Consider the following 24,430-nt stretch of genomic DNA (forward strand, 5'->3'; position numbering starts at 1 on the left):
TATTATTTCACTTGCACTTAACTTTCTAAGTTTAAATTTAGTGTGATCCGATTAATGATCACTATGCTTATGTATACACTCTACACGTGACATGTTTATATTTGTAGACCTAATATTTTTTTCATAAATCATTTTAAAATTAAATAAAATTATAAAAGAATAAAAAATTAAATATTTAAAAAATAAAAAATATTATAAAATTTTTTATAATAATATTAAATTTACCAATATAATTTCACTTTTATCAAAAAAAAACCTTAGCTAAACTGCTATAATGGGCCAAATTTTAACTTCTATGTAGCTTTATTAACTTGACCTATACGGTATACATTCAGCAAGCAAAGGCGTCATTTCAATTAGAACTTTTGGCATGAAAAAACTAACCATTAATAAGGGCAAAAGGAAAGGCTAAAACCATTGCTTCAAGATCATCCATCAATCCTCAACAACATTGGAATTTCAACTTTATCATCCTAAAGAAAATTAAAACAAAGATCCTAACTTCATAATGCATGTAGTTACAATTTTGAAATAAGATACTAATCTAAAAGCGATCGAAAGACGATGGTCTTCCCCCCCTACTTGTGCGGTCATAAGGACCCGCCCTACTTCGATAACTTCTACCCTCATTACGTGCTGCTCCACCACTTCCATATTTGTCACTACCTCGTGGACCACCATCTCCGTCGAAGTTCCTATCTTTATCGTAACCATTTTGTGGGTACCTATCACCACCGGTGTACCTGTCATTTGGGAACCGGTCAGCTGGTTGGTACCTGCAATAAATGAAAACCCAAGTGAGACCGTAGCAGATGACAGCTCCGCCCTGAAAATAGAAATAATCACTATTACTCATACCTATCACTAGTATGTCGATCACGGCTTCCATATTTGTTGTCCCTGCTGTCAAAGCGATCCCTCTCTCCATAGCGGCCTGCATCATAACGGTCATCTACATATCGATCACGGTCTCCTCCAAAACGATCCCCACGCCCACCACCGCCTCCAAACCTAGAATGCGATGAGAATGAACCTCCACCTCGACCACCACCTGCAGAAGGGCAATCTCGGGCCCAATGTCCTGGGCGCCCACATTTAAAGCAATCATCTTGTCCTACAGACCTATCCCCTCCACCGTAGCTTCTCCTGCCACCAGCTGAGTAGCCTCCCCGAAAACCACTGTCCAAATCATCATCGCCACCCATTTTTGGTTGGGCCTTGTTCACAGAGATGACTCGATCACCAAGCTCCCGTCCATGCATTTCCCTAATTGCATCTTCCATTCCCCGGCGGTCTGAGAATGTTATAAACCCAAATCCACGTGGACGGCCAGTATCTCTTTCCAGCATGATCTACATAAATTCCACAGTACTGCAACTCATGCCAGCAATAATATAGAAGCTACCAACTTACTACGACCAATATACACGGAAAGAGATAACAAGCAAAAGAAAATGGATAAGACAGAAACAAATTCAAAATAAACCTTACAGGAAGAATGGAAACATGATTTCGATATTAAAAGAAACTTCATGCAAACTTATGTTTAAAGCTGTAATAGAAAACAATGTTCTAACAAACTGATCAACATTAAAAAAAACTAGACACAAATAGTCTAACTAAATGAAATTTATAAAAGCTTTCAAGGAGCAGCAAAATAAAGTTTTTCTTTTTAAAAAAAATAATTAAATAACATAAATTTAGTTGTGTTGGCACTCGCAGGTGAAGATTTAAAAGAAAAAAAAAACATAAGAACTAAATCATGCTTCTATATTCATACTCAATTACTAACAACACAAAACAACTTCAATAGACTAAACAACAGTGTAGAAAAGACCATGTTATGTAATATGTTCCTGTGTGCACATGACATAGGTAGCATCATCCAACTCGAAACTTAGAAAAGGATAAAACCAATGAGATCAATTCTGATCTCTTTCCATCGTATGATAAAACCAAAAAGTCACACAAAACCAATATGAATAGCTTATTTATTGTAACAATCCAATAAATTACATTTTATTTGTTCTAACTTCTAAGTTAAGACAGATCATGATAACAGGGAAAGATTACTAAAAGAAGCAATTTTGCTAGAGTATTACATCCCAGCTGCAACTTTGATCCCCACAGAAACTGATATCTATGGCGGCTTTTAACCTTGTACAATTTTCAAAACAGCAATTAATGCTAAATTTCTATGGACCAGTACAATAAAGACATTCATATGGAGTAATTGCTAAATTACAAAGACTATACATGACCCAAGGCATTACTTAAAACTTCTCTAGCTCGAAAAATTATGGGTCAAAGTCTTATGTTGATTCTGCCGCTTTCCCAGGAGAATCGATAGAACAAGCAAGCAAAGTGACTGAAAATTTTCATAAAGAACAGTCAAGAATTGACTATAACTTGTGAGTTCTTCAAAATTCTGCCTTGGTACAACTCTAACCTCTCGAGCGCATATCCTAAGCTCACAGAACTGAAGAGTCTACAACTCTGAAACTGTTAGCCCTTTTTAAAATCACTCTTTACGCTGTGCCTGTCAGTAAACTGTCAAACAACTGAAAAGAGGCGTGGTAAAACTGACTGACCCAAACCAACCCAAGAGCAGATATTTTAGCACTTGAAGCAAACGACCAATTCAATTCAGTGGAGCACGAAGGTAAGGCATGCTTCTGGTTCATTTGGTAAGTTCATGCTCAAATACAAAGCAAAGCAGAGAGGATTTAGGAAGCAAGTGAACGGAAATATTTTCCAGAGAATATAAAATCAAGAGAGTGAAACCAAACACTAATATCAAGCTGAATTTGCTTCAAAATACTAATCTTGTAAGGCAGCCCAAACACCAATACGCTGTTGTTAATAACCCTGACCCCTTTTAGCTGTTTGAGACTCAAGCAATTATACATCTAAGTCTTTCCATCAATTGAACATACTGCAGAACCACTTGTGTTGGCCAATGCTTGCTTGACTACAGAATGTCAAATATCTATCACGAATGGCACATGCACATCTATGATAGAAAGCATACCATATTATTTAGTATTGCAATAAAGTTGCACTCTCCCATGAGAAATAACAACTCGGGAATGAATCTTTCTAAAAGAACATAATGCTAACTCCTGACGAGAGGCATGTGATCTGAAGGAGCAGTATACTATAGCTCAATTACTAAGTTCCCAATAGTAAAAATGTAATTTGAGGGAAACGAAGGAAATGACTCTAGTCCCCTGACATTACATAAGATAACTGTAACCAGCTCAAAAATTGAGGCACACAAGTCATCGACAAAATCCTATCTACACTGAATCCGAACAAATTAGCCACTAAACAAGCAGGGCTGGGTCTTTGTTTGTTATAAGAGATCATTAAGTTTGTTCCAGCACTCCAAGAATAACTTCTTTTCTAAAAGGTAGGTCAAGCAAAATTCAAATAACATCGAGCCTCCACAAAAGCAAATGAGAAGCAGTTCATTGCTTTCTGGTAGCAGATAAGAACAATCCTCTTAGGCTAACTGAGTCATGAAAAACATATCTACCTTGATAAAGAACTGACTGACAATTATACATGCACCTTCCTCAAGCTTCATAAGCAAAACCACATCCAACTTGATCCAGAAACTATGAGAATGCATACAATGTGACCAATTTGAACCCAAGCCCCTATCCCTAAATTGCCAAGCATCAAGTATTTGACACGTCCGAAGATAATGTGCAAAATCAACTAAGCTTCAAACTGTAGCAGGCTCTAAATTACAATAACTAATGATGACAAGGCACTATATCAATAGTGAGGATGCTCCAAAAAGCATAACAAAATGACACCAAATAGACCATTAATGAACAAACAGCCTCAAGCTACTGAATCTTCACACCACAGCTCCTATCGTGAATTAAGTACTAATTCTGCCAAATCAATATGAAACAGAATAACAGATTAAGGTGATTAACTTTTATTGCCTTCCCAGAATCTTATTCCACGATTCCAAATACCATAACTGTATGTCAATAACTCTTGCCTTCACAACTTAAGAAAATCATCTGCTATATTCCTAACCATTTATGCTTCAACAACTTACTGCAGCCATTTCCATACAAGTTTATCTTAATAAAAAAGGCCATCTACAGCATCTCAGAAGATCATAACCAAGATTCCAGAAAATCAAGAAACAAATAAGAAGTATTAATATCAGAAATAGATGGAAAAAACAAAAAGGATATGAAACTTAAAATTTGACAAGAAAGGGACTAATGATAAAAAGGAAAGAAAAGAAAAGCTCATTTCTTTGAACACTCTTAGCAGGATACAAACTTTGCTTAGAGGAGTTTACATATGTTCAAATTCTTTAAAACTAGTGTTTTAGTTTGATAAATTATATGTTTTTCCTCAGGGTGGAGACCTCACCCTTATATCTTATATGTTCATTTGTTTAATTAAATAAAAGTTTTTTTTCTTATCAAAATTTTGTTAGAGATAAATGAGCTCCAAATTATTACAACCACACCAATATTTAAAATCAATTACACCCTTATTTCTGCAATAACAGGTTTGAGAAGGGAACTGACTTTTAAGACCTGATGTTTTCAAAAGAGAAACAACAATAGGAAGAAGAAGACAGAGCAGTGTAGACAAAAAAAGTGCAGCCAAGATAATAGAACCCTGCAAGGGAAACTAAAGCAAAAGCACAAGTATTCGAAATGAGAGGACAGACGGGGCATTACTTTCACCCAACACAGCACAATTGCATGAACTTATGCATAGATTTCAGACTGGAACACAATACCTTATAACCTTAAGCAGTGAACTAAAATTCATTTTAAGAAAAAAAAATTAAAAAGCCAGTACTTTATACCGATATTGCACACAAGTTTTAGCAGAGAAACGATCAATAATACACCATAATAGCTATGTAAACTACTAAAATCTCCCATTTACTATGAACAACGACTTACATTATACAAAAATTGGTTCTTTCTTTTGTAAAGGAAAGCAGTAATCGTTCCACTTCACATTTTCCTTCAAATCATCAAGAACAACTTATATATTTCATAAGAGAAGAAGAAGAAGAAGAAAGTACCTGAGCTTCCAGAACTTTGCCAAAACGATCGAAGGCATCCTCAAGCTGACGCTCTGTAACATTCCACGATAAACCTCCCACGAATATTCTGTAATCCTCCTTCGCAGCCATTATTAACACTTCCGCTCACTCTAAATTTCCTTGTGTAACAAAAACCCGCATTATGAATTAGTGAAAACCACCATAGAAAAAAACAGAAGAAATTTCAAGAAACGCAAAATAAATATAGATACGGCTAGCCCCAAAAGCTTGGTTCACAGTACCACTAAACAAAAAACAAACTCAATCCAAAAAAAAAAAAAATTACCAGTTTCTGTGGAAGGACAGGTTCTAGGGTTTTCAATACCAAACTGGTCAGGGATAAACCTGAGGTTCAATCTGAGGGTAAATTATATAATAATATATATATGTTTTTTTTAAAAAAATATTTTTAGTTTAGGTTTGTATTGCAACTGGATTTTTTTTTTTTTTTTGTTAAATGATAATTAACATCATATATTCTTTAAAATAGTATAAAATAAATTATGGATTTAATTTTTATTAAATGAAAATTTAATAATAACTTTACCCATAAATATTATTAGTAAACTGGTTATGTTTTTTATATTTGTTGATGTTGAACACTCCAATTGGTTATATTAAGAAAATAAATTACTTAAAATTGAGTGTAAGGACCATTCAAAATAAATCTAAATTGTCATATATCAATTAATAACTTTTGCAATATATTAAATTTAAAATGATATTTGACCTTTTTTATTTATTACAAGTGCTAATTTTTTTTTTCATTCTTTATTATTATTAGTATTACTATTAACATTAAAATAATTTGTGGCATAAAACTCTAAGGTTAAGTGTTAAGTAAATTATCATGTGTCAATCTCTAATTAGTCTGAGTCCTTAAATTTTTATTTTTATAAAAAAAATTATTTAAATATATCAATAAACAATGACACGTAAATAATGACTTGGGATTTAATGACTAAGTACTTACGGAGTTTTAAAAATATAACTTAGGTATTATTATTGCCAAAAATTAAACTTAAGTATTTATTTGTAACTAAAAGTTAAATTTAAATATTTATACCGCAAATTATATATTGAATTATTTATATATATAAAAAAAAAAAAACAATACCAACAGCGCCAAATTAATCCATTTAATTTAGATACTACATTTTAGATAATTACATTTTTTAGACGAACAAATAATTATATACCCATTATAATTTAGTTAAATTAAAGTATTCATATTACTTTTTTTTAACTTAGGATAAGAGTCCCTGCCTGAGTAGTAGTGAAGAGGTACGATGAATTAGCTTCCCGAACACAAAAGCTATGTTGTCTCTTGGACTTGGAGTGGTCCAAATGTGGAAGCCTACCCAATTGATACCCAGATGAGTACTCGAAGGGCCTATGCGGATACATACCGCCTGAGAGTATCATAGACATTTACTTTTTGTGCAATCCAGATCACCAAGTGTGTGACAGTCAGTAGTCCCGTGATCCGTAAGGGGAAATACCGGGTAAGCTGTGCAATCCCACATCGCCTGGGGAAGGTCAAGTGGGATGATTCTGAGACTGTGTAGGTATGGGACTACACAGTTGAATAGAGCTTAAATGGATTGATTGGTACTACCTATATCAACAAGGTGCATCTTGTTTTTCGGTAGCCCATCACGAAAGAACTCCACAGTTAAGCGTGCTTGACTTGGGAGCAATTTCAGGATGGGTGACCTCTGGGAAGTTTTCTCGGGAAGCGTGCGAGTGAGGACAAAGCACGGCGGAAACACTCGTGTTGGTACGTAGGGCCGATCATCGATCCGTAGACGGCCCAGGAGTGACGTACTCGTGTATAAGAGCCATTATTCTGTGGGTGTAAGGGCCCAATGGAGGCTTGAAGCGGGGATGTTACAAATGGTATCAGAGCCTTGACCCAGCCGGAAGTGTGGTCGACGAGGACGTCGAACCCTGTAAGGGGGGGGTGATTGTGACAGTCAGTAGTCCCGTGATCCGTAAGGGGAAATACCGGGTAAGCTGTGCAATCCCACATCGCCTGGGGAAGGTCAAGTGGGATGATTCTGAGACTGTGTAGGTATGGGACTACACAGTTGAATAGAGCTTAAATGGATTGATTGGTACTACCTATATCAACAAGGTGCATCTTGTTTTTCGGTAGCCCATCACGAAAGAACTCCACAGTTAAGCGTGCTTGACTTGGGAGCAATTTCAGGATGGGTGACCTCCTGGGAAGTTTTCTCAGGAAGCGTGCGAGTGAGGACAAAGCACGCTGGAAACACTCGTGTTGGTCTGTAGGGCCAGTCATCAGTCCATGAAGCAGCCAGAGTGACGTACTCGTGTATAAGAGCCATTATTCTGTGGGTGTAAGGGCCCAATGGAGGCTTGAAGCGGGGATGTTACAAAGTGACGGTTACGCTTTTTCAGACATAGGATCAGATCTTGTCCCCCGTGTCCAGGCAGGTAGTGCGCGCACCTTGTCCACCTTTTTACAAGACGGTTATATCAGACCTCTACTTTTAAAGGAGAAATCTTTGAGCGACACATGCCCTCTACTTTTAAAGGTTAAACCTATAGAGACACGTGTCCACAACATACAAATGGCCCCCAATTATCCAGCTGCAGCACGCACAGGCACAATTATTTCTAAGGGATACAATAGTTAGCTCTCATTTTGTATGTAATTTACCCTATTAGTGATCACCTTTGAGCAGAAATCCAAGGCGAGTCATGGGCATGTCCATACCCGCTCCTACTCTATAAATACCGTTCTATTTCCATAAGAAGGGAGGATTACAACCTAAGTAGTCGAAGCTCTGCCAATATCACTCTTTATCTTCTTCTTCAAGAGAAACTAAGAGTACAAAGTAAAGTTTCTTGCAAAACATTGTAAACACATCATATACGTCTTTAGAGGCTAATAGACTGACTCGTGGACTAAGGTTAATTAACACTCTAATCACGTAAAAAATCTTCATCTCTTTATTTTCTGCATTTTATTATTTTTTTAGTTCTCAAATATTTAGTTTCTGCAAATCTCGGTAAATGGAATTAAATTTAAAATTAATAAAAAAATGTTAATTTTTTTCATCTTACATTGGAATAGTCATTCCTTTCATTTTAAAATGGAATAATCATTCTACCAAAAAAGTAGATTAGACATTTTATTGGAACAACATTCTAATACTTTAATCTACAACCAAACAAAAAAAATGAAATAAAAAAAATGACATAAAGCACTTGCTCTATCAACTAGATAAATTATGGTCAATGATATAGAGCACTCTTATCAATTTCTTTACTTTACCTTAACTTTTTATATTACTCAATCAATTTTACTTTTTTATATTACGGTATAAGTTTGTAAATAATTTACTTTGAGAAATAGGAAATGTTGTCTTAGAATCTACTTATTTTACTTATATTTTTTGAGAAATAGGAAAATCACTTTTTTATTTGAAATTTTGTGGGCAATTGTGTAAAATTATTTTCCCACATTATGTATTTATTACATCATCAATGCATGAAAACGAAAACAGTAGTACATACTTCATTTAATAATAAGCAATAAAATTTGTAGGAGGGTCTTGACACTAACCTTAAACATCAAAATATTGACCCCAATTAATTATTCTTTTTGTTTTCAACAACACCATCGTTCCCAGCAAGCGCCATATACTTGTCTTTCCTAGTTAAATTTGTGCACTTGAACGACAATGTCGATGCAATCAACCTCTGTACATAATTAGCCACCTCAACACTCGTCTTCCCACCTCGCCGAGTCAACTCATAAGGCAACTTATCAAGAAAATTCAACTCGTAACACGGACTCGGATTCATCATGAAGTAAAATGGGTCCATCCATTTCGAACCTCTCGCAGTGGTACCATAAAACATGCCCATTTTAACAGATATAGCCACGGGAACCAACTCATTAGATAAATCCGCAAACAAAGCTGAAAACCTAAGCAAAAAAGGCTCACGACAAGTTGTACCTTCAGGGCAAATGATCAAGTCACCTTCCTCTAGAGTCTTTTTAATCAGAGCAGCATCTTTGACTCGGTCTCTGCTTAGTGGTGTGGTTTTTATTGGTGAAATGATCTCTGATAATCGTGAAATGGAATAAGAGACGGTTGTGATCCGACGGTGAAGAACCCCAGCAACGAAAGTTGCATCGAGGACCGTTCGATGAGAGCAAACGAAGAGAAGCCCAGATTGGCCTTTAGTAAAAGGAAATAAGTTTCCTTTTACTTTGATACGAACCCCCAAAATCCATATCACGTAAGTGAGAATGGACCAAGGAATTGTTATTGAAGCTAGGATTCGCAAACATGCTAAGATTAACCCAATTGGGGTCCAAATAATAACAAGTAAAGCCATGAAAGGTGTTAGTTTTTGAACAATTCTACCATCATGAAATATCACTACTTTAGGTAGCTTTTCGCAACTGAGTGGTTCAACTTTGGTTTTGGCATCAACCTTGTAACTTTCTTTACAAATCTTCATAAATAGGTAATCATTTTCACTATCACCCACACCTATATTAGGTGTTGGGTTAGGAAACTCGTGGCGAAGCGCTTCAGCTTTGTTCTTCCCACTAAGAACCCCGGGCTTCTTAACAAAGCCCGTGGCGAAACCTTTAATGGAAGATATTTCTGTACCAATAACTAAATTAGCTCCTAAATATTCTTTCAAGAAAGGTTCCACCATGATTCTTGGGGTTGTTGTCAAAACGCACCGTTTGTCACATGACGAGAAGACTCGCCATGTGTCGGGGTGCACATCGGCAGAGTAAAATTTGGGAAGAACAGCTTTGGCTACCCATTTAATATCAGAAATTTTCATACCTACAAAGGTGGAAAAAATAATGACTCGAATACCAGCTGATTCTGAGACGAAGTGATAGAAAAATTTGGCAAGTGGGTAAGTCAATAGCAAGAAGAGAAGCCTTAAAATTCCACCAATTTCATATGCCACTAGTGCAAAGTAGGGGAAAGGGCTTTGTTGGGTAAGCAAAGTACCGTTCATATCGACTGCGATAATGTTGTTTTCACGATCGGTTGATTGGCATTTGTCGATGGTTTTGAGAGAAGAGAAGCTATCTTCTTTGGCCATTATAACACAATGTTACGTACTAATTAAACTTTGTTATTACGTAAGTATAGCCAATTTGAGATTTAGAGGATTTAGATTGAAGTGGAAGTACTGGGTGGTCGTGTGTGTTCACATATTATAATGTAAGAAAGACTTTGGAAGTATCACCATTAGAATATAGATCGAATCGAGTACAGACTATATACGTACTGATTACTGATGATCATTATCATCTATGTCAACTATTATTTTAATTGGACGTAGTTAGTACTGATGAAAGTCTTATGTTAAAATTAAATGTTAAGATGTGAAACACGACAACATGTGGCATAACGTTAGGGGCAGAGTTAAATTTAGATAGATGATGCAATAGTAATTGTTCGTTAAATCAAGTAATAATATATAATAATAAAATAGGGAATCGTTCTTATGAAAATTAATTACTAATTACTAATTACCAATTAATTAATTAACTTTTTATTTTTATTTGATCAATTAAAATATTGAAGACAATTAGATAAAATAAAATAAACAATTAAAATTTAGTGAAATAACAATGAAAAAAATAAGAATTATTCTGATCCCTAATTAGTATTTTTTTTTTTACTTCTTAATGCAACACAATTTCTTTTTCTTTTTATATTCCTATGATAAAGTTTAATAAACTCATACAAATAATATTTAGATACTTTCGTCCTAAATCAATTTGTATCTGTAACAATTAAAGTATATTCAAATTTCGATTTTTAAAATTTTGATTTGAATTTATAAATAACAATTATAGATGCTCAATTAATAATTGTACAATTAAATCAGATTGCATGAAATTGAAATAAGAGAATAAGAAGGAATTGAATAACTATATATATCAATCCATAAAAAAATTTAAGTGGTTCACATAATAATACTAAAAAATAAATTAGCTCATAAAGGTTAAAGATAAATGAGAAAGCTTAATTGGATCCTCCAATGGTGTCTTCCACTTCCAGCCATCTTCCTATTTTCAAAATTAATTCCCAAAAATTGCAAATGATGCCCCATAGGGTGCAATGCCATGACCTTTTCTTTTGTTTCCCAAAATTAATTTTTCCCACTAAATAGTGAATGCTGGGACATTGACTTTAATGTTGCAACTTTCACTTTCCAAAACAATTGTAGTTTTAAAATTTTGTTGTGATAACTTATGGTATTTTGGTCATAATTCTCTAAATATATCTCGAAATTGAAAGATTCAAGATGTGATGGAAATCTGAAAGAAACATCTAGCACTTTTATTCACAACATTTTTCTTAGGAATGAACAAATTTTAGTTAAAAAATAGCTTGAAGCTTAAGACTTTATTTTCATTCACAAATAAAGCGTGTTGAACATCTAAAACTTAAAAAAATTCACCCAGTGTCTCTTATAACTCCAAAATTTATTCTAAATCCGTAAAATTCTTCTTATCTAGCATATTTTCTCACATTTCAACTTATATGATGTATTTGATTATTAAAACTTGAAAGCAGAATAAAACAAGCGTAAGCCTAAACAATAACAAATTAAAAATAACCTATAAAAATAGACTCTGGAACTCATAAAAGCAAACCTAACAACAACAAACACGTACGATGACAAGGCTTCATATGTAGTAATTTTGACAACTGACGTTCTTTTTTAAATGGTGTCGACTATTAATAGGTCATCTAATATGACTCTTAATTAATTTAAAATTTTATAAATATTTTTATGAGATAAAATAAAATATATATGAATCAAATAGTCCAATAATTAATAAGAGTAATTAATTCACAACCTCTATTCACTACAAAATATCTTATATTTTAATGTCTAATTAAATAAATAGTTCCAAACAATGCACATCAAAGATGATAAATTGATAGTAGTGAATATTCAAAGATAATCAATAGATCATTATTATAAAATTATTAATGTGTAATGACTGAAAAATGTAGGAAAAAAGTATATATATATATGTGTGTGTGAACTCACTAATAATGAGATACACCTAACTCATACATGTAACTTTGCATATATAAATATGCCCTCATTTATATTAATATTTACTTTGAATATATAGCATTTTTATTTTAAAAATTAATTATAGATATTAACATTGATTCATTTACTTTCTTTTTCTATTTTAGGGTTTCTATCTCTTTTTCTAGCGGCAAGTTTCTTCTTTGATTTTCTTACCAGGGCTTTGCTAACCCTCCTTAGACTTTGGTGTGGTTCTGGTCGGGTGTGAGTGTTTGTGTTTGTACGCACAAGAGCCTTTTGGTCACTTCTCAAGCTTCCTTGTATTCTCTCTCTCTCTCTCTCTCTCTCTCTCTCTCTCTCTCTCTCTCTCTCTCTCTCTCTCTCTCTCTCTCTCTCTCTCTCTCTCTCTCTCTCTCTCTCTCTCTCTCTCTCTCTCTCTCGTTTCAAATATTTGTGGGCTCTCTTCAACAAGTTGTGTGACTCCATCAAAAATTCGATGGTCACTCTGAGGTTATGTGGTTCCAATTGGGGGTGGCAGTGTCAGATTCTTGCAAGGTCAATGATAGTGTAGCTTTGTTTGGATCCAGAGTAGGCTCTTATATTAGGTCTTCTCGGGTTGGAGCTATGTTGTGGGGGTTCACAAAGAAGTTGCACATCAATACGATAGTGTTTCAAGAATGAAGAGGGTGACCACTATTTGAGATTTAGGTTATGGATCTGCTGTGTTTTTATTTTTTTATTTTTATTTTTATTTTGTTGTTTTTTAAAACGGTGTTCTTACATCAAATAATTTATTTCTTCAATAAAAAATATAATTGTAGCAACTTGTAGTAACATAATAGAAACATGTTACTGCAAAATATGAACTTGTAGTAACGAGAAACAAATATAAATAAGTTGTGCAGAATTTAAGTTAACACAAGATAATTATATAATATTCTTCTTATTAGGCTGAATCTTAGGTGGCGTTTGGTTGGAGATAATGAAATGGAATGGAATGGAAAGGAAACAATTTTTATTCCATTCATTTGTTTGGTTGCATTTTAAAGTATTAGAATGGCATTCCAATGGAATGTTCTTTCCACTATTTTGGTGGAATGACTATTCCATTTTAAAAAGGAAGGAATGACCATTCCAATGTAACAAGAAAAAAAAAATTATTTATTTTTTTATCAATTTTTTTATGCATTTTAAATTTTATTCTATTCCCATTCCCATTCCTATTCCTATATTTTCATTCCTCCCAACCAAACACCTCCTTAATCTCATTTGAGTGAAAATAGTGTGACTCTTTGGTTGGTAGACTTGGCTATTGGGCTCTTGTTGTTGGGCCTGTGTTTCAAATAACAATATTGTGAGTTTTAAAGAGGAAATTAGATTATATATCTTTTTTATATTGTCCTCTTCTATTTTTACCTTTTTTTTTAAAGCCTAACATTTTTATCTCTTTTTTTAAACACTTTACCGATTTTACTCCTGTCACCTCAATATACTCTCCATGTGACTCGCTTATGTCAGGGTATTTTGAGTACAATACATATAAAAAGAGGTATATGTCAATTAAATATAAAATTAGAGGTAAATTTAGTTAATTGATAAATAAAAGAGGTATTTTTCAATATACCCCAATTTTAAACATATATAACACCTTTCTATTGTGGATGCATAATAGAAAAAAAGTTTAGAAAATTACTATTTTTGCATTTGTATTAATTGTGTATTTAAGTTGTGTTTCAATTAAGAAAAAGAAGAAGAAAAGAAAAAGAAAAAGAAAAAGAAAAAGAAAGATTTTAATTTATTTTTTAAATATTTTAATTTTTATATTTTTAAATATATTTTTATATTAGGTGGCTCAATAAAATTTTGCTACGAGTACATATGTGTATACAGTGACATGTCTATTTGGCATTTAATAACAAAAAATTAACAGAAGGAGCGCTGACCAAAACGATTGTAAAAATTGGAAACTTAGCCATAATTTTTCTAATATGGGTTATTAGATCATACTAAACTTAAAAGTTTAAAGAGTTTTATTGTAAATTACCCTTGATAATATTATAAATAGTATTAATATGAAATTAATTAGACAGTTACCAATTATGGAAATTAACATGACTAATTAAGTTCGCATAGCAAAATTGAAAGCTGTTGACTTTAGGCTGTAGGTGTAGGTTAGTGTGGATCAATCAATTATTTGTAAGTAATTGTTAGGAATTATTATGGAAATTTATAGAGAAATGTTAGGTGTCAATTACTAAGACGTTGCATATTAGTATTAGTGTAATTTAATATTAGATTTTATACTGTTTATTTAATAATAAATAATATAAAAAACTAATAACCACTCACAATATATCATATCAGTATGGTTTTGAATACTTTAATATGCTTCATAGACATATACAAGCCTCTCAAAGATTAGATAGTGGGTTAATTTTAAGACAAACTATTTTTGATTTGTAAAGCCTTTAAGAATTTTGCTAGCTTTAAGTTTGAACAATATTAAATCGTGATTTTAATAGTGTAGATAGGTGTTTTTTAAAAAAGATTAGATAGTCTTTGGTGATACTGGTCTTGAGCGTCTTTGTATCAGGTTTTGATGTTTTATGCTTTACGTTGTATTTTTTTATTTTCTTTTAGTTTCGTCCTTAGTTTGGGTTTCGTTGTACTATGTTGAGTTTTTGTTTTTAGTTTTATTTAGCATACGAGTGTGTATACTTATATCTTGTTACTGTGGTATTTTATAGTTTTGTTTGTTTTCAGGTAGTATTTTAGTATTACAAGCTGAGACTTTAACACTTTTGGTTGGACTCAGTTAGGCTCTCTCGTGCGAAATCCTAATTAAAGGGATTTGTTCATATTCATTGTCTCTTGTTACAGCTATCAATAAAGGAAAATTGTTCTTTATAATGAGTTATATGTGTGTTATTTGAAGATGTTATAACTTTATTGTCTAAATTTTTGGGGATAGTTTTGTCTTATGTGGCTCAAAATAAGAATTTTGCAGCGCAAAGCATGCCTTTCGGTTAGACGATAAACTATTCTTGTTCGAGAACCGCCGCCAATTGTGAATTATTGTTTTTTTTATTAGACGATAAACTATCTTAGTTCGAGAAAGTACTACCACTGCTTGTAAATTGTTGTTTTGTTAATTTTGTGTGATTTTGATACGGCGTCAAAAAAAAAAATTTACAAGACGAAAGAAGCTTTAGGTAGATAATATAGGGCTAGGATATAATAATGATCCCCCACCCTCTAGAGCTCTAATTATTAAATAAGTATATTATATACACTCATTTAATTATTGTCAATTCCAAAGTGGGCTATTACGTCTAAGATAATGAGATAATTTATATAAATATCAAACATAAGATTTGTGTATATACACATGTATGTATGAATCAACCCTCGTCTATGGCCAAAGAAGAGTACAACTTCTACTCTCTTCCAACCATTGACAAATGCCAATTCACAAATCGCGAAAACGATACCATCGTGGCTGACATGGATGGTACTTTGTTTACCCAACAAAGCTCCTTCCCTTACTTTGCCCTAGTAGCCTACGAGGTTGGTGGAATTTTTAGGCTTCTCTTCTTGCTATTGGCTTCTCCACTTGCTGGAATTCTCTATCATTTCGTCTCTGAATCCGCAGGTATTCGGGTCCTTATTTTTTCCACATTTGTCGGTATGAAAGTTGCTGATATAAAATGGGTGGCCACTGCCGTTCTTCCCAAGTTCTACTCCTTAGACTTGCATCCTCACACGTGGCAAGTTTTTACGTCATGCAAAAAACGATGCATATTGACAGCAAGTCCAAAAATCATGGTGGAACCTTTCTTGAAAGGTTTTGCCACGGGCTTCGTTCGAAGCCCGGGGGTAATAGTTGGGGAAAACAAGGTCGACGCCCTTAGGCGCGAGTTTCCTGACCTAAAAACTTCGACTCCGAACATAGGTTTGGGTGACAAGGAAAGTGATTACCCATTTATGAAGCTTTGTAAAGAAAGCTACAGAGTTGATCCGAAGATCAAAGTTAAACCACTCAGTCGCGAAAAGCTGCCTAAAGCTGTGATTTTCCACGACGGTAGGCTTGTTCAAAAACCGACGCCTTTGATGGCTTTACTTATCATTCTTTGGACACCAATTGGGATACTCCTTTCATGTTTGCGAATCACAATTCTTTCATTAACTCCTTTGTCAAATCAACACAATATGCTTCGTGTTATGGGGGTTCAAATCAAAGTAAAAGGAAACCCACCTCCTAAGGGTAACACTGGTCGATCTGGGCTTCTCTTCGTTTGTTCTCATCGAACAGTCCTCGATGCAGTTTTCGTTGCAGGGGCTCTCCACCGTCAGATCACAACTGTCTCTTATTCCATTGCGCGATTATCGGAGATCATATCACCAATAAAGACCACACCACTAAGCAGAGACCGAATCAAAGATGCTGCTCTAATAAAGAAGACTCTAGAGGAAGGTGACTTGATCATCTGCCCTGAAGGTACAACTTGTCGTGAGCCTTTTTTGCTTAGGTTTTCAGCTTTGTTTGCGGATTTATCTGATGAGTTGGTCCCCGTGGCTATATCTGTTAAAATGGGCATGTTTCATGGTACCACTGCGAGAGGTTCGAAATGGATGGACCCATTTTACTTCATGATGAATCCGAGTCCGTGTTACGAGTTGAATTTTCTTGATAAGTTGCCTTATGAGTTGACTCGGCGAGGTGGGAAGACGAGTGTTGAGGTGGCTAATTATGTACAGAGGTTGATTGCATCGACATTGTCGTTCAAGTGCACAAACTTAACTAGGAAAGACAAGTATATGGCGCTTGCTGGGAATGACGGTAGTGTGGCTACCAAAACTAGTTGATGCCATCACTTTAAGGCTCCTATAAATGATTAAACTATTACTCTTTTGAAAAATAACACACTAGCTATTAATTTGCCTGCAAAACTCGAAATAAAAGGTGCTAATAATAATTTTTATGGAGTTTTATTTTATTATTTGCACCCAAAGAAATAATAAAAGTATCCCATTTTGTAAAGAAATTATTTAGTATCCCATTTTATTATAAAGTATATATAAATATTTTAATTTATACTATATGTCTATTCTTATTTATTTTTTCTTTTGTCTTAAAATTGAAAGAAATATTAAAATAAATTATGAAAAATATAAAAAAAAAAAACATGATAAAAACTATTGAAATTAATAAAAAAAAAATATTAAAAGTAACTTTTCAATATATATTTTTTTTAATATTGGAATGGATATATAAATTTTTGAGGTGTAATTAAATATAATACTTTTCTTTAATAGTACAGTACAAGCTATCAAGTATTGTTGCCCCTAATTTTGCTCAATATACGTGGACCAACCGGACAGTGACACATGGATGAAAAGGGTTTAGCGTTTGAATTAAATAGCTAAGTATTTATAAAGCAAAGCATTATTTTGGATATGCCTCCCGGAAAAGGCATGCAAGGTCTCGTATGCTCCCGGAGAGCAAGATGGCATCAAAGCATCTTCGGGTGGTGTAAGGCTTCCTCTGAGCAGTCATCTCGCATTTAATGCCGCGTGGGAGGAAGCGTATTGGAACTGCCACACGCAATAAAGCCTTACGGAACGACCCCCGATCTGTACCTACTAGGCTATGACCAATAAAGTCTAGTGACGGCTACTCTGTGAATAATCACATCAGTCAAGAGGGATTAGGGACTGCCCTCATAAAATCCCTACATCACCTAAGGATTAGACCATGCATAACCCATGATATATTTATTGGGAATGTACAACTTTACTGATAATTACAGAAATGCATGTACCTTAATTCTGGGGATCACCCCACAAAAACACTATAAATACCCCCCAAAGCTCATTAAAGAGAGGTCGAGAATTCTTGGTTGCACAAGTGCTAGAATAGTAAAAACTCACCAAGAACATTCTCTGTATTAAATACTATCATATTAACGCCTCAACCATGTAAAAAATCTCCTTCTTAATTTCTTACAGCTCTCTAAATTATTCTTATTTTATTGGTTGCCGAAAACCTCGGTCAACAAGCATATTTGCTCGTTTGGTACACCCCGGATCATATTTTATTATATTGTATTGTATTATGTTGGATTAAATTGTATTATATTAGTATTATTTAATATAATACTATGTTTGGTATGGACTTGTATTAATAGGTTGTGTAAAATTATAATATATTTTTAATAAACTCGACCCCAACACTGACTATGTGCCGAGTCCCGAGTTTAGGTCCGGGTCCAAGTTGGGGTTCTAGGACCCGGTTTAGATCCAGTTCCTGGATCCGAGATTAGGGTTCGGAGTCCGAGGCCCAAGTCCCAATCTGGGGTTTGGGGCCTAGATCATGTCCGGGTCCTGTTCTAGGTCAGGTTTTGAGTCCAAGTTTGGGTCCCGAGTTCGTATTCTGTCCAGGTCCCGGGTTTGGGTCTGGTTCTGGTCTCGGGTCCCGAGTTCGATCCCAAGTCCAGTTTCGGGTCCAGGTCTGGGTCCCAAGCTCAGTTTAGGTTTAGATCCCAGGTTTGGTTCGGGTTCGGGTCCTTAAATCCGGATTGGAGATTGGGGTTAACCTCAAATCTTTTGTAAATATTATAATATATGTTAATACGGACTAGTTGTTATTAAATAATACAACTTACATTGTATTAAAAATTTTGGTCGTAAAAATTAATATAATATATTGTTTTATCTAAACATAATATTGTTTATTATTTAATAGAATACGACTCTTATACAACCTACTAAACGAATCCAAAATGATTAAGGTATTATTTTAAAATTAAATATTTTTTTTAAATTTCAATCACAATACTATAAATTACACAAAAATATATATATTTTATTATCTTTATATAAAAATATAAATAATAAATACATAAAAAAATTTAACTATTACTTAATTATTAGAAACTAAAAAAAAAACAATTTTTGTGTTGTCATGTCTCACTAATAATAGTGAGAGATACTTATATAGGATAATTTTTAGTGTTTGGTTGGATTAATTTTAATGAAAAATAACACTAAATTTGAGTTTTTAGTGTTTCATTGGAGATAGTCTAATAATTTATTTATTTATTTATTTAATAAAAGATGGAATCATTCATTATCAACATAATTAGCTATTACAATGTTCTTTAAATCAGTTAGAGCATTCAGTTCATTGAACGTACAACTTGACATAAAACAAGACCCTCTAGCCACACCGTGAACAGTCTTATTAGCAGATCGTTTAACAAAAGAAATTAAAACATTCTTGAAAATTGATAAAATAAATTAATAATCCTCTACCAACAAACTAAATTGAGAGGGCATATGAACTGAACTATTAATTGTTTGAACCACAACTAAGGCGTCTGATTCAACAACCATATTATCCCAACCGTTACCTTTTATCCAGATCAAAGCCTTCTTAATTCTTTATTACTTCAGCTATTTTGGGGTGGACAATACCACATCTACTCTCTGAAATAGCTTCCAATAATCTCTCATTCGCATCACGAGCTATACACCCAAACTCAAACCTTTGATGAGCTTCAAAAATAGTGTCATCGACATTCACCTTGACTTTAAAATTTACTGGAAGGAGACTATTAAATCGAGTGGATTTTATTAAGTATACTTTGACCAAATGTTTTTGTTTTAATTAAGATACTAGTGACTCAAACCTCGAAATATATATTATGGAAAAACAAAAGTTCCCTTGAACTAAAAAGAATTTGGTAGACTTTATAGGCTAATAGTTTGATAATTAATGATTATTCACACTAAGCATGCAACTGAAAAAGGAGAGCTGCCATTTTACAATATTCGTTAAGGTGTCACGCACCACACTCCAGTCCAGTGTGTGGAGTGTCTTTAACTTTAAAGTTCTATTGGAGACTTAAGCAAAGGAAAAGAGTGTTATGATTAAAGTGTTTCATGTGTAAGAAAAGAAAAGAAAAGAAAAAGAAAAGACTTGTTCGTTGAAGAGAAGGAATATAAAGGACCACTTTTGGAATAAACCCGAGAATTACTTGCTTTGTAAATACTTAAATTTAGCTTTCGCTTACAGATAAATTCTTAAGTTTAAGCTTCGACATTAATAATATTTAAGTTATATTTCTAAAATTTTCGTAAATACTTATGCCTTAAGTCAATATCCACATGTAATTTTTTTATTAGTATTTTTAAATGTATTTTTTTTTAAAAAAAAATTAATTATCTAAACCAATCAAGAATTGACACTGTATAACTTATGTATTATTACTCTGTAACCGAGAATTGAACTTAAATATTTACACCACAAATTACTTTAAACCCAATAATATAACATATCATCTCTTCTCTCTCACCGTAGCTCTTGCTAAAAAACAACATTAGTCCCCATCAAAGTCACAACTTTACAGTGTCTTGTCTTGTTCTCATGCACACCTCTCATTTTCCAAAAGTTCATTTCTAGATAAAGTTATTAAAAACAAGTAACTCCAAATCCAAATTCAGCTAGCACCCTAAAGAAAGCTACTTTCTTTTTCTTTTAGTTTTTTGTAATTTTCCTTGTTCCTTCTTTTAACTATAAGAATATATAACTGCATCTCTTGGTTCAAATGTCTTATTCATGCTAGTAAAAGAGAAATTAATTCACCATAGCTAGAATTTTTTGATCAGGAAAAAGAAGAATAAGATTCACTTGAGAAGTGAATACATGGGAATAATGTTAACTAACAAACAAATATTACCATTCAATATTCATCAGAAGAATTCAAACTCCAAGTATAGACCTGATGATGACCTATCTAAGTAAGGTGTTTCCTTGTTATTTGGTGGCATTGGTGACTTGGATGTTGTGTTGTTGTTTAAGAACTCTAGATCAACTGGTTTAGGAATCTCTGGAGGTTGAGTGCCTCGAATGAGTGCCCAATTAACACTTTCAAAGAATGGATGTTGCTTGATTTCAGTAGCACCTCTCTTAGATCCTAATCTCTTTTGAGGGTCTTTTACTAGCAGACCACGGATGAGATCCTTAGCAGCAAAACTAACATTAGATCCGCTAGGAAACTTCAGGGGTTGACCAACAACATTGAATAGTGTCTCCCGATTTCCATTGCCTTTGAAGGGTGTCTTCCCATGAAGCAACTCATACAAGAAAATACCAAATGTCCACCAATCAACAGCACTTCCATGGCCATCTCCTCTTATGATCTCAGGAGCTAAGTATTCATGAGTACCGACAAAGGACATAGAGCGAGCATTAGTTGGTTCTGCAATAAGGACAGGGAGCGAATCTGAATTCAACATACTCGTTCTTGTTCTTTCGCTTCTTGTCTTGTTTGTTTTTGAACTTAAAAATCGAGGCTTGAAACAAGAAGGTTGTAAGCAAGAAGGTTGTACACAAACCGGTAATTTGCAGGTTGGATCGATGATGCAGGATGGCTCAATGCAGTAAGAAGAGATTCTACAAGATGGTTCTGTAGTACTAGACTGAACAAGAGTTGGGTTCACATTGCATCTTAATGATAAATCAAAATCAGACAGCATTATATGACCATCTTCCCTAACAAGTACATTTTCAGGTTTAAGATCTCTATACACCACTCCCAACATGTGAAGATACTCCATAGCAAGAAGAACTTCCGAAGCATAAAACCTGTAAATAAGAAATACACAGCATGGTTATACAATTTACTAATATAACAGCAAAACATCAAAAAGGGTAAATAGGGGCTTAAATATCAAGTTTTGATATTGTAAGTGACATAAATCTGAGTTTTTTTACAACGGAATTAGAGAAAAATTATAATTTTACAAACATTGAGTACTTGTGCCTCGCTGAAAAAATCATTGAGTTTATACCGCTTACAAACTCAAAACTTTTGTTAATTATGCCGCTATTTACCGAATTGCATTATTTAAGATTCACATCATAAAAATTGCATTTTTATTTTTGTTATATGCAATCTGAACTATTCCAACCCCAGAAAAGGTTCTTGTTTTAGACATTTCGATTTCAATTTAAGAAACTCATAGATAGGTGAATAAATTATAAGGAACAAACCTAGCAGCTTGTTCTGTAAAATGCTTGCCCGGTTGGCGTTGACGAAGTGTATGAAGATCACCACCACTGCAAAACTCCATTAACAAGCAAGAAAACTTCTCAGTCTTGAAATGTGAATAAAGAGTCGGAAGAAATGGATGATCCAACAGACCCAATATGTCTTTCTCAGTTTGAGCTCTCACCAACTTCTTCCTCCCAGCAAGCATGCCCTTATCCATAACCTTAATCGCAAAAAGGCAACCCATATTCCTCAACTCAGCCAAATACACACTCCCAATGTCTCCACAACCAAGCTTTTTCAAAAGCCTAAAATGTCCCAAACCCAAGTCACCATCTTTACTCTTCACGAACTGAATGGCGTCCCATCGAATATCATTTCCCTTGTGAGGCTTCGATGGGCAAAAGCTCCTAAAACTAATGTCATTCCCTTCAAAACTATTGGAAATACTAGCAAAACTCGAACTGCTCTTCTCACTTTCTTCTTCTTCTTCTTCTTTACAGAACAACTCAAGAGTTTCAACATTCACACTGTTATTATCAGACCCAGAAATAGTACCGCTACATAAGCCAATACTCACACTGCTACTAATAACTGAGGGGCTATCATCATTGCTTTCACTGCTCTGTGTCTGGTTTGGTTTGTCCATTGTTTTAGAGAGATTTGTTAGTGCATAGTAAGTGTTTGATAAAAGTAGTCAGAAAAATTAGTGGGAAAAAAGAAGGGAAATGCAATGGTGGTCAAGGTTGGGTTTTGGGGTTTTGGGTTTGGGGTTTGGGGAGTGACCGAGGTGGTCAAAGGGAGGGCGAGACAGACGGGGGTGGTAGTAAGGAGAGAGGTGAACATGGGAAGAAGAAGCCAAAAGGAGGGTAGTGGTGGAGAAAACGGTATTCAAATTTGAAATCTGATGAGTGTGATAATAACGGGGTGAGAGACCCAATGCCATTGCCCGGCTTGGGTAATTTGGACTCCATCTCTCTCTCTCTCTCTCTCTCTTCTTTCTCTCTCTCTCAGAACATATAACACATACAGATACAGCTTAGAGACAACAAAACGCAGAGAAGAGAGAGAGAGAGATTCCCTGTTTACGAGGACGACAAAAGCCATTTAGATTTTCTAAACAAATATATATTTATTCAAACCTTTGCACAAAAAAATATATATATGTTTGTTTAAACACTAATAACTGTTATTGTTCTACTTTGATTATTTTTTTCATGGCATATCCTACTTTGATTATATTAATATTATAATTATTATTATTATTAGATTCTTCTTCTTATTATTATTATTATTATTATTATTATTATTATTATTATTAGAGCATTGTTATTATTATGAGAGTATCTCTGATTGAATACAACATTAATTTTAAGTTAAGTGGTGTCTTATGATTAGTTAGTAATATTCTCTTAAATTATTTTTTTATATTACAAGATTCAATATTTAATTATCACAATAACATTATAACAATTCTCTATTAAATATTTCATAAAAATTATTACATAATTCAATATTTAATTATCTTGAAGGATGCTAACTTGCTAAGCACAATCTTAATCTAAAGATTTACATGTGATGATAAATAACTTTACGATTGTAAAAACAAAAAATGAAAAGTCCTCATATATGCTAAAACAGATAAATGTCTACCAATCCTTTTCGGGGTTGTACCATTAAATACTTAGGTGATGTTTGCTTTGATGTAATGTAATGTAATGTACTGAAAATAGTAATTGTAATATGAATGGTAATGTAATGGAATAAGAATTGTAATAAGAATGATATTATGATGTTTGGTTTAACTCTGTAATGAACATTGTAATCAAATAAGTAAGTTGTATAACAACAAAAATACCCTTAGTTTTATTATTTTTAATATTTAAAATTTAAAAAAAAATAATAAAAAATGGTAAAAGAGATATTTTCTAACAATGTAATCATCATTACATTGGTTATATGATGTAATGGGGATTACAATACATAGTGTAATAGCCATTACAATGTAAAGCCATTACAAAGGTTAAAAATGAAAGCAAACAATGTAATAGTAAAAATGATTCTATTACAATTCTCATTACACTAAACCAAACATGCCATTAGTTTTTTAGAGCTCTAAAATCACTTGGATAATTGATGAATTCAACTTTTAACTTTAAGAAATAATTATTTTAAAAAAATCAAATAAATAATAGACGAAGAATTT

At 33.6% G+C, this 24,430-nt stretch overlaps 4 protein-coding genes across 4 annotated transcripts; 1 reads left to right on the forward strand and 3 right to left on the reverse strand.

The window, feature by feature from the left end:
* Positions 1–363: 363 nt before the first annotated feature.
* On the reverse strand, positions 364–5,521 carry LOC115699603 (glycine-rich RNA-binding protein RZ1C). The gene is made up of 4 exons (XM_030627092.2): positions 5,385–5,521; positions 5,078–5,217; positions 859–1,352; positions 364–776 (listed from the first exon to the last, which is right to left on the reverse strand). The coding sequence occupies exons 2-4, from the start codon at positions 5,186–5,188 to the stop codon at positions 545–547; spliced, it is 837 nt and encodes a 278-aa protein (XP_030482952.2). The 5' UTR covers positions 5,189–5,217; positions 5,385–5,521; the 3' UTR covers positions 364–544.
* A 2,998-nt stretch (positions 5,522–8,519) lies between these two features.
* LOC115699596 (glycerol-3-phosphate acyltransferase RAM2) lies at positions 8,520–10,294 on the reverse strand. Its single transcript, XM_030627082.2, has one exon. The coding sequence runs from the start codon at positions 10,208–10,210 to the stop codon at positions 8,720–8,722; it is 1,491 nt and encodes a 496-aa protein (XP_030482942.2). The 5' UTR covers positions 10,211–10,294; the 3' UTR covers positions 8,520–8,719.
* Positions 10,295–15,461: 5,167 nt separating this feature from the next.
* On the forward strand, positions 15,462–17,271 carry LOC115699594 (glycerol-3-phosphate acyltransferase RAM2-like). The gene has a single exon (XM_061102198.1). The coding sequence runs from the start codon at positions 15,566–15,568 to the stop codon at positions 17,033–17,035; it is 1,470 nt and encodes a 489-aa protein (XP_060958181.1). The 5' UTR covers positions 15,462–15,565; the 3' UTR covers positions 17,036–17,271.
* Positions 17,272–20,322: 3,051 nt separating this feature from the next.
* Positions 20,323–23,435, reverse strand: LOC115699593 (serine/threonine-protein kinase D6PK). The gene is made up of 2 exons (XM_030627081.2): positions 22,227–23,435; positions 20,323–21,818 (listed from the first exon to the last, which is right to left on the reverse strand). The coding sequence occupies exons 1-2, from the start codon at positions 22,871–22,873 to the stop codon at positions 20,924–20,926; spliced, it is 1,542 nt and encodes a 513-aa protein (XP_030482941.2). The 5' UTR covers positions 22,874–23,435; the 3' UTR covers positions 20,323–20,923.
* Between the last annotated feature and the right edge of the window lie 995 nt (positions 23,436–24,430).

This window comes from Cannabis sativa, chromosome 8 (assembly GCF_029168945.1).
Source record: "Cannabis sativa cultivar Pink pepper isolate KNU-18-1 chromosome 8, ASM2916894v1, whole genome shotgun sequence".
NCBI classification, from domain to species: Eukaryota; Viridiplantae; Streptophyta; class Magnoliopsida; order Rosales; family Cannabaceae; genus Cannabis; species Cannabis sativa.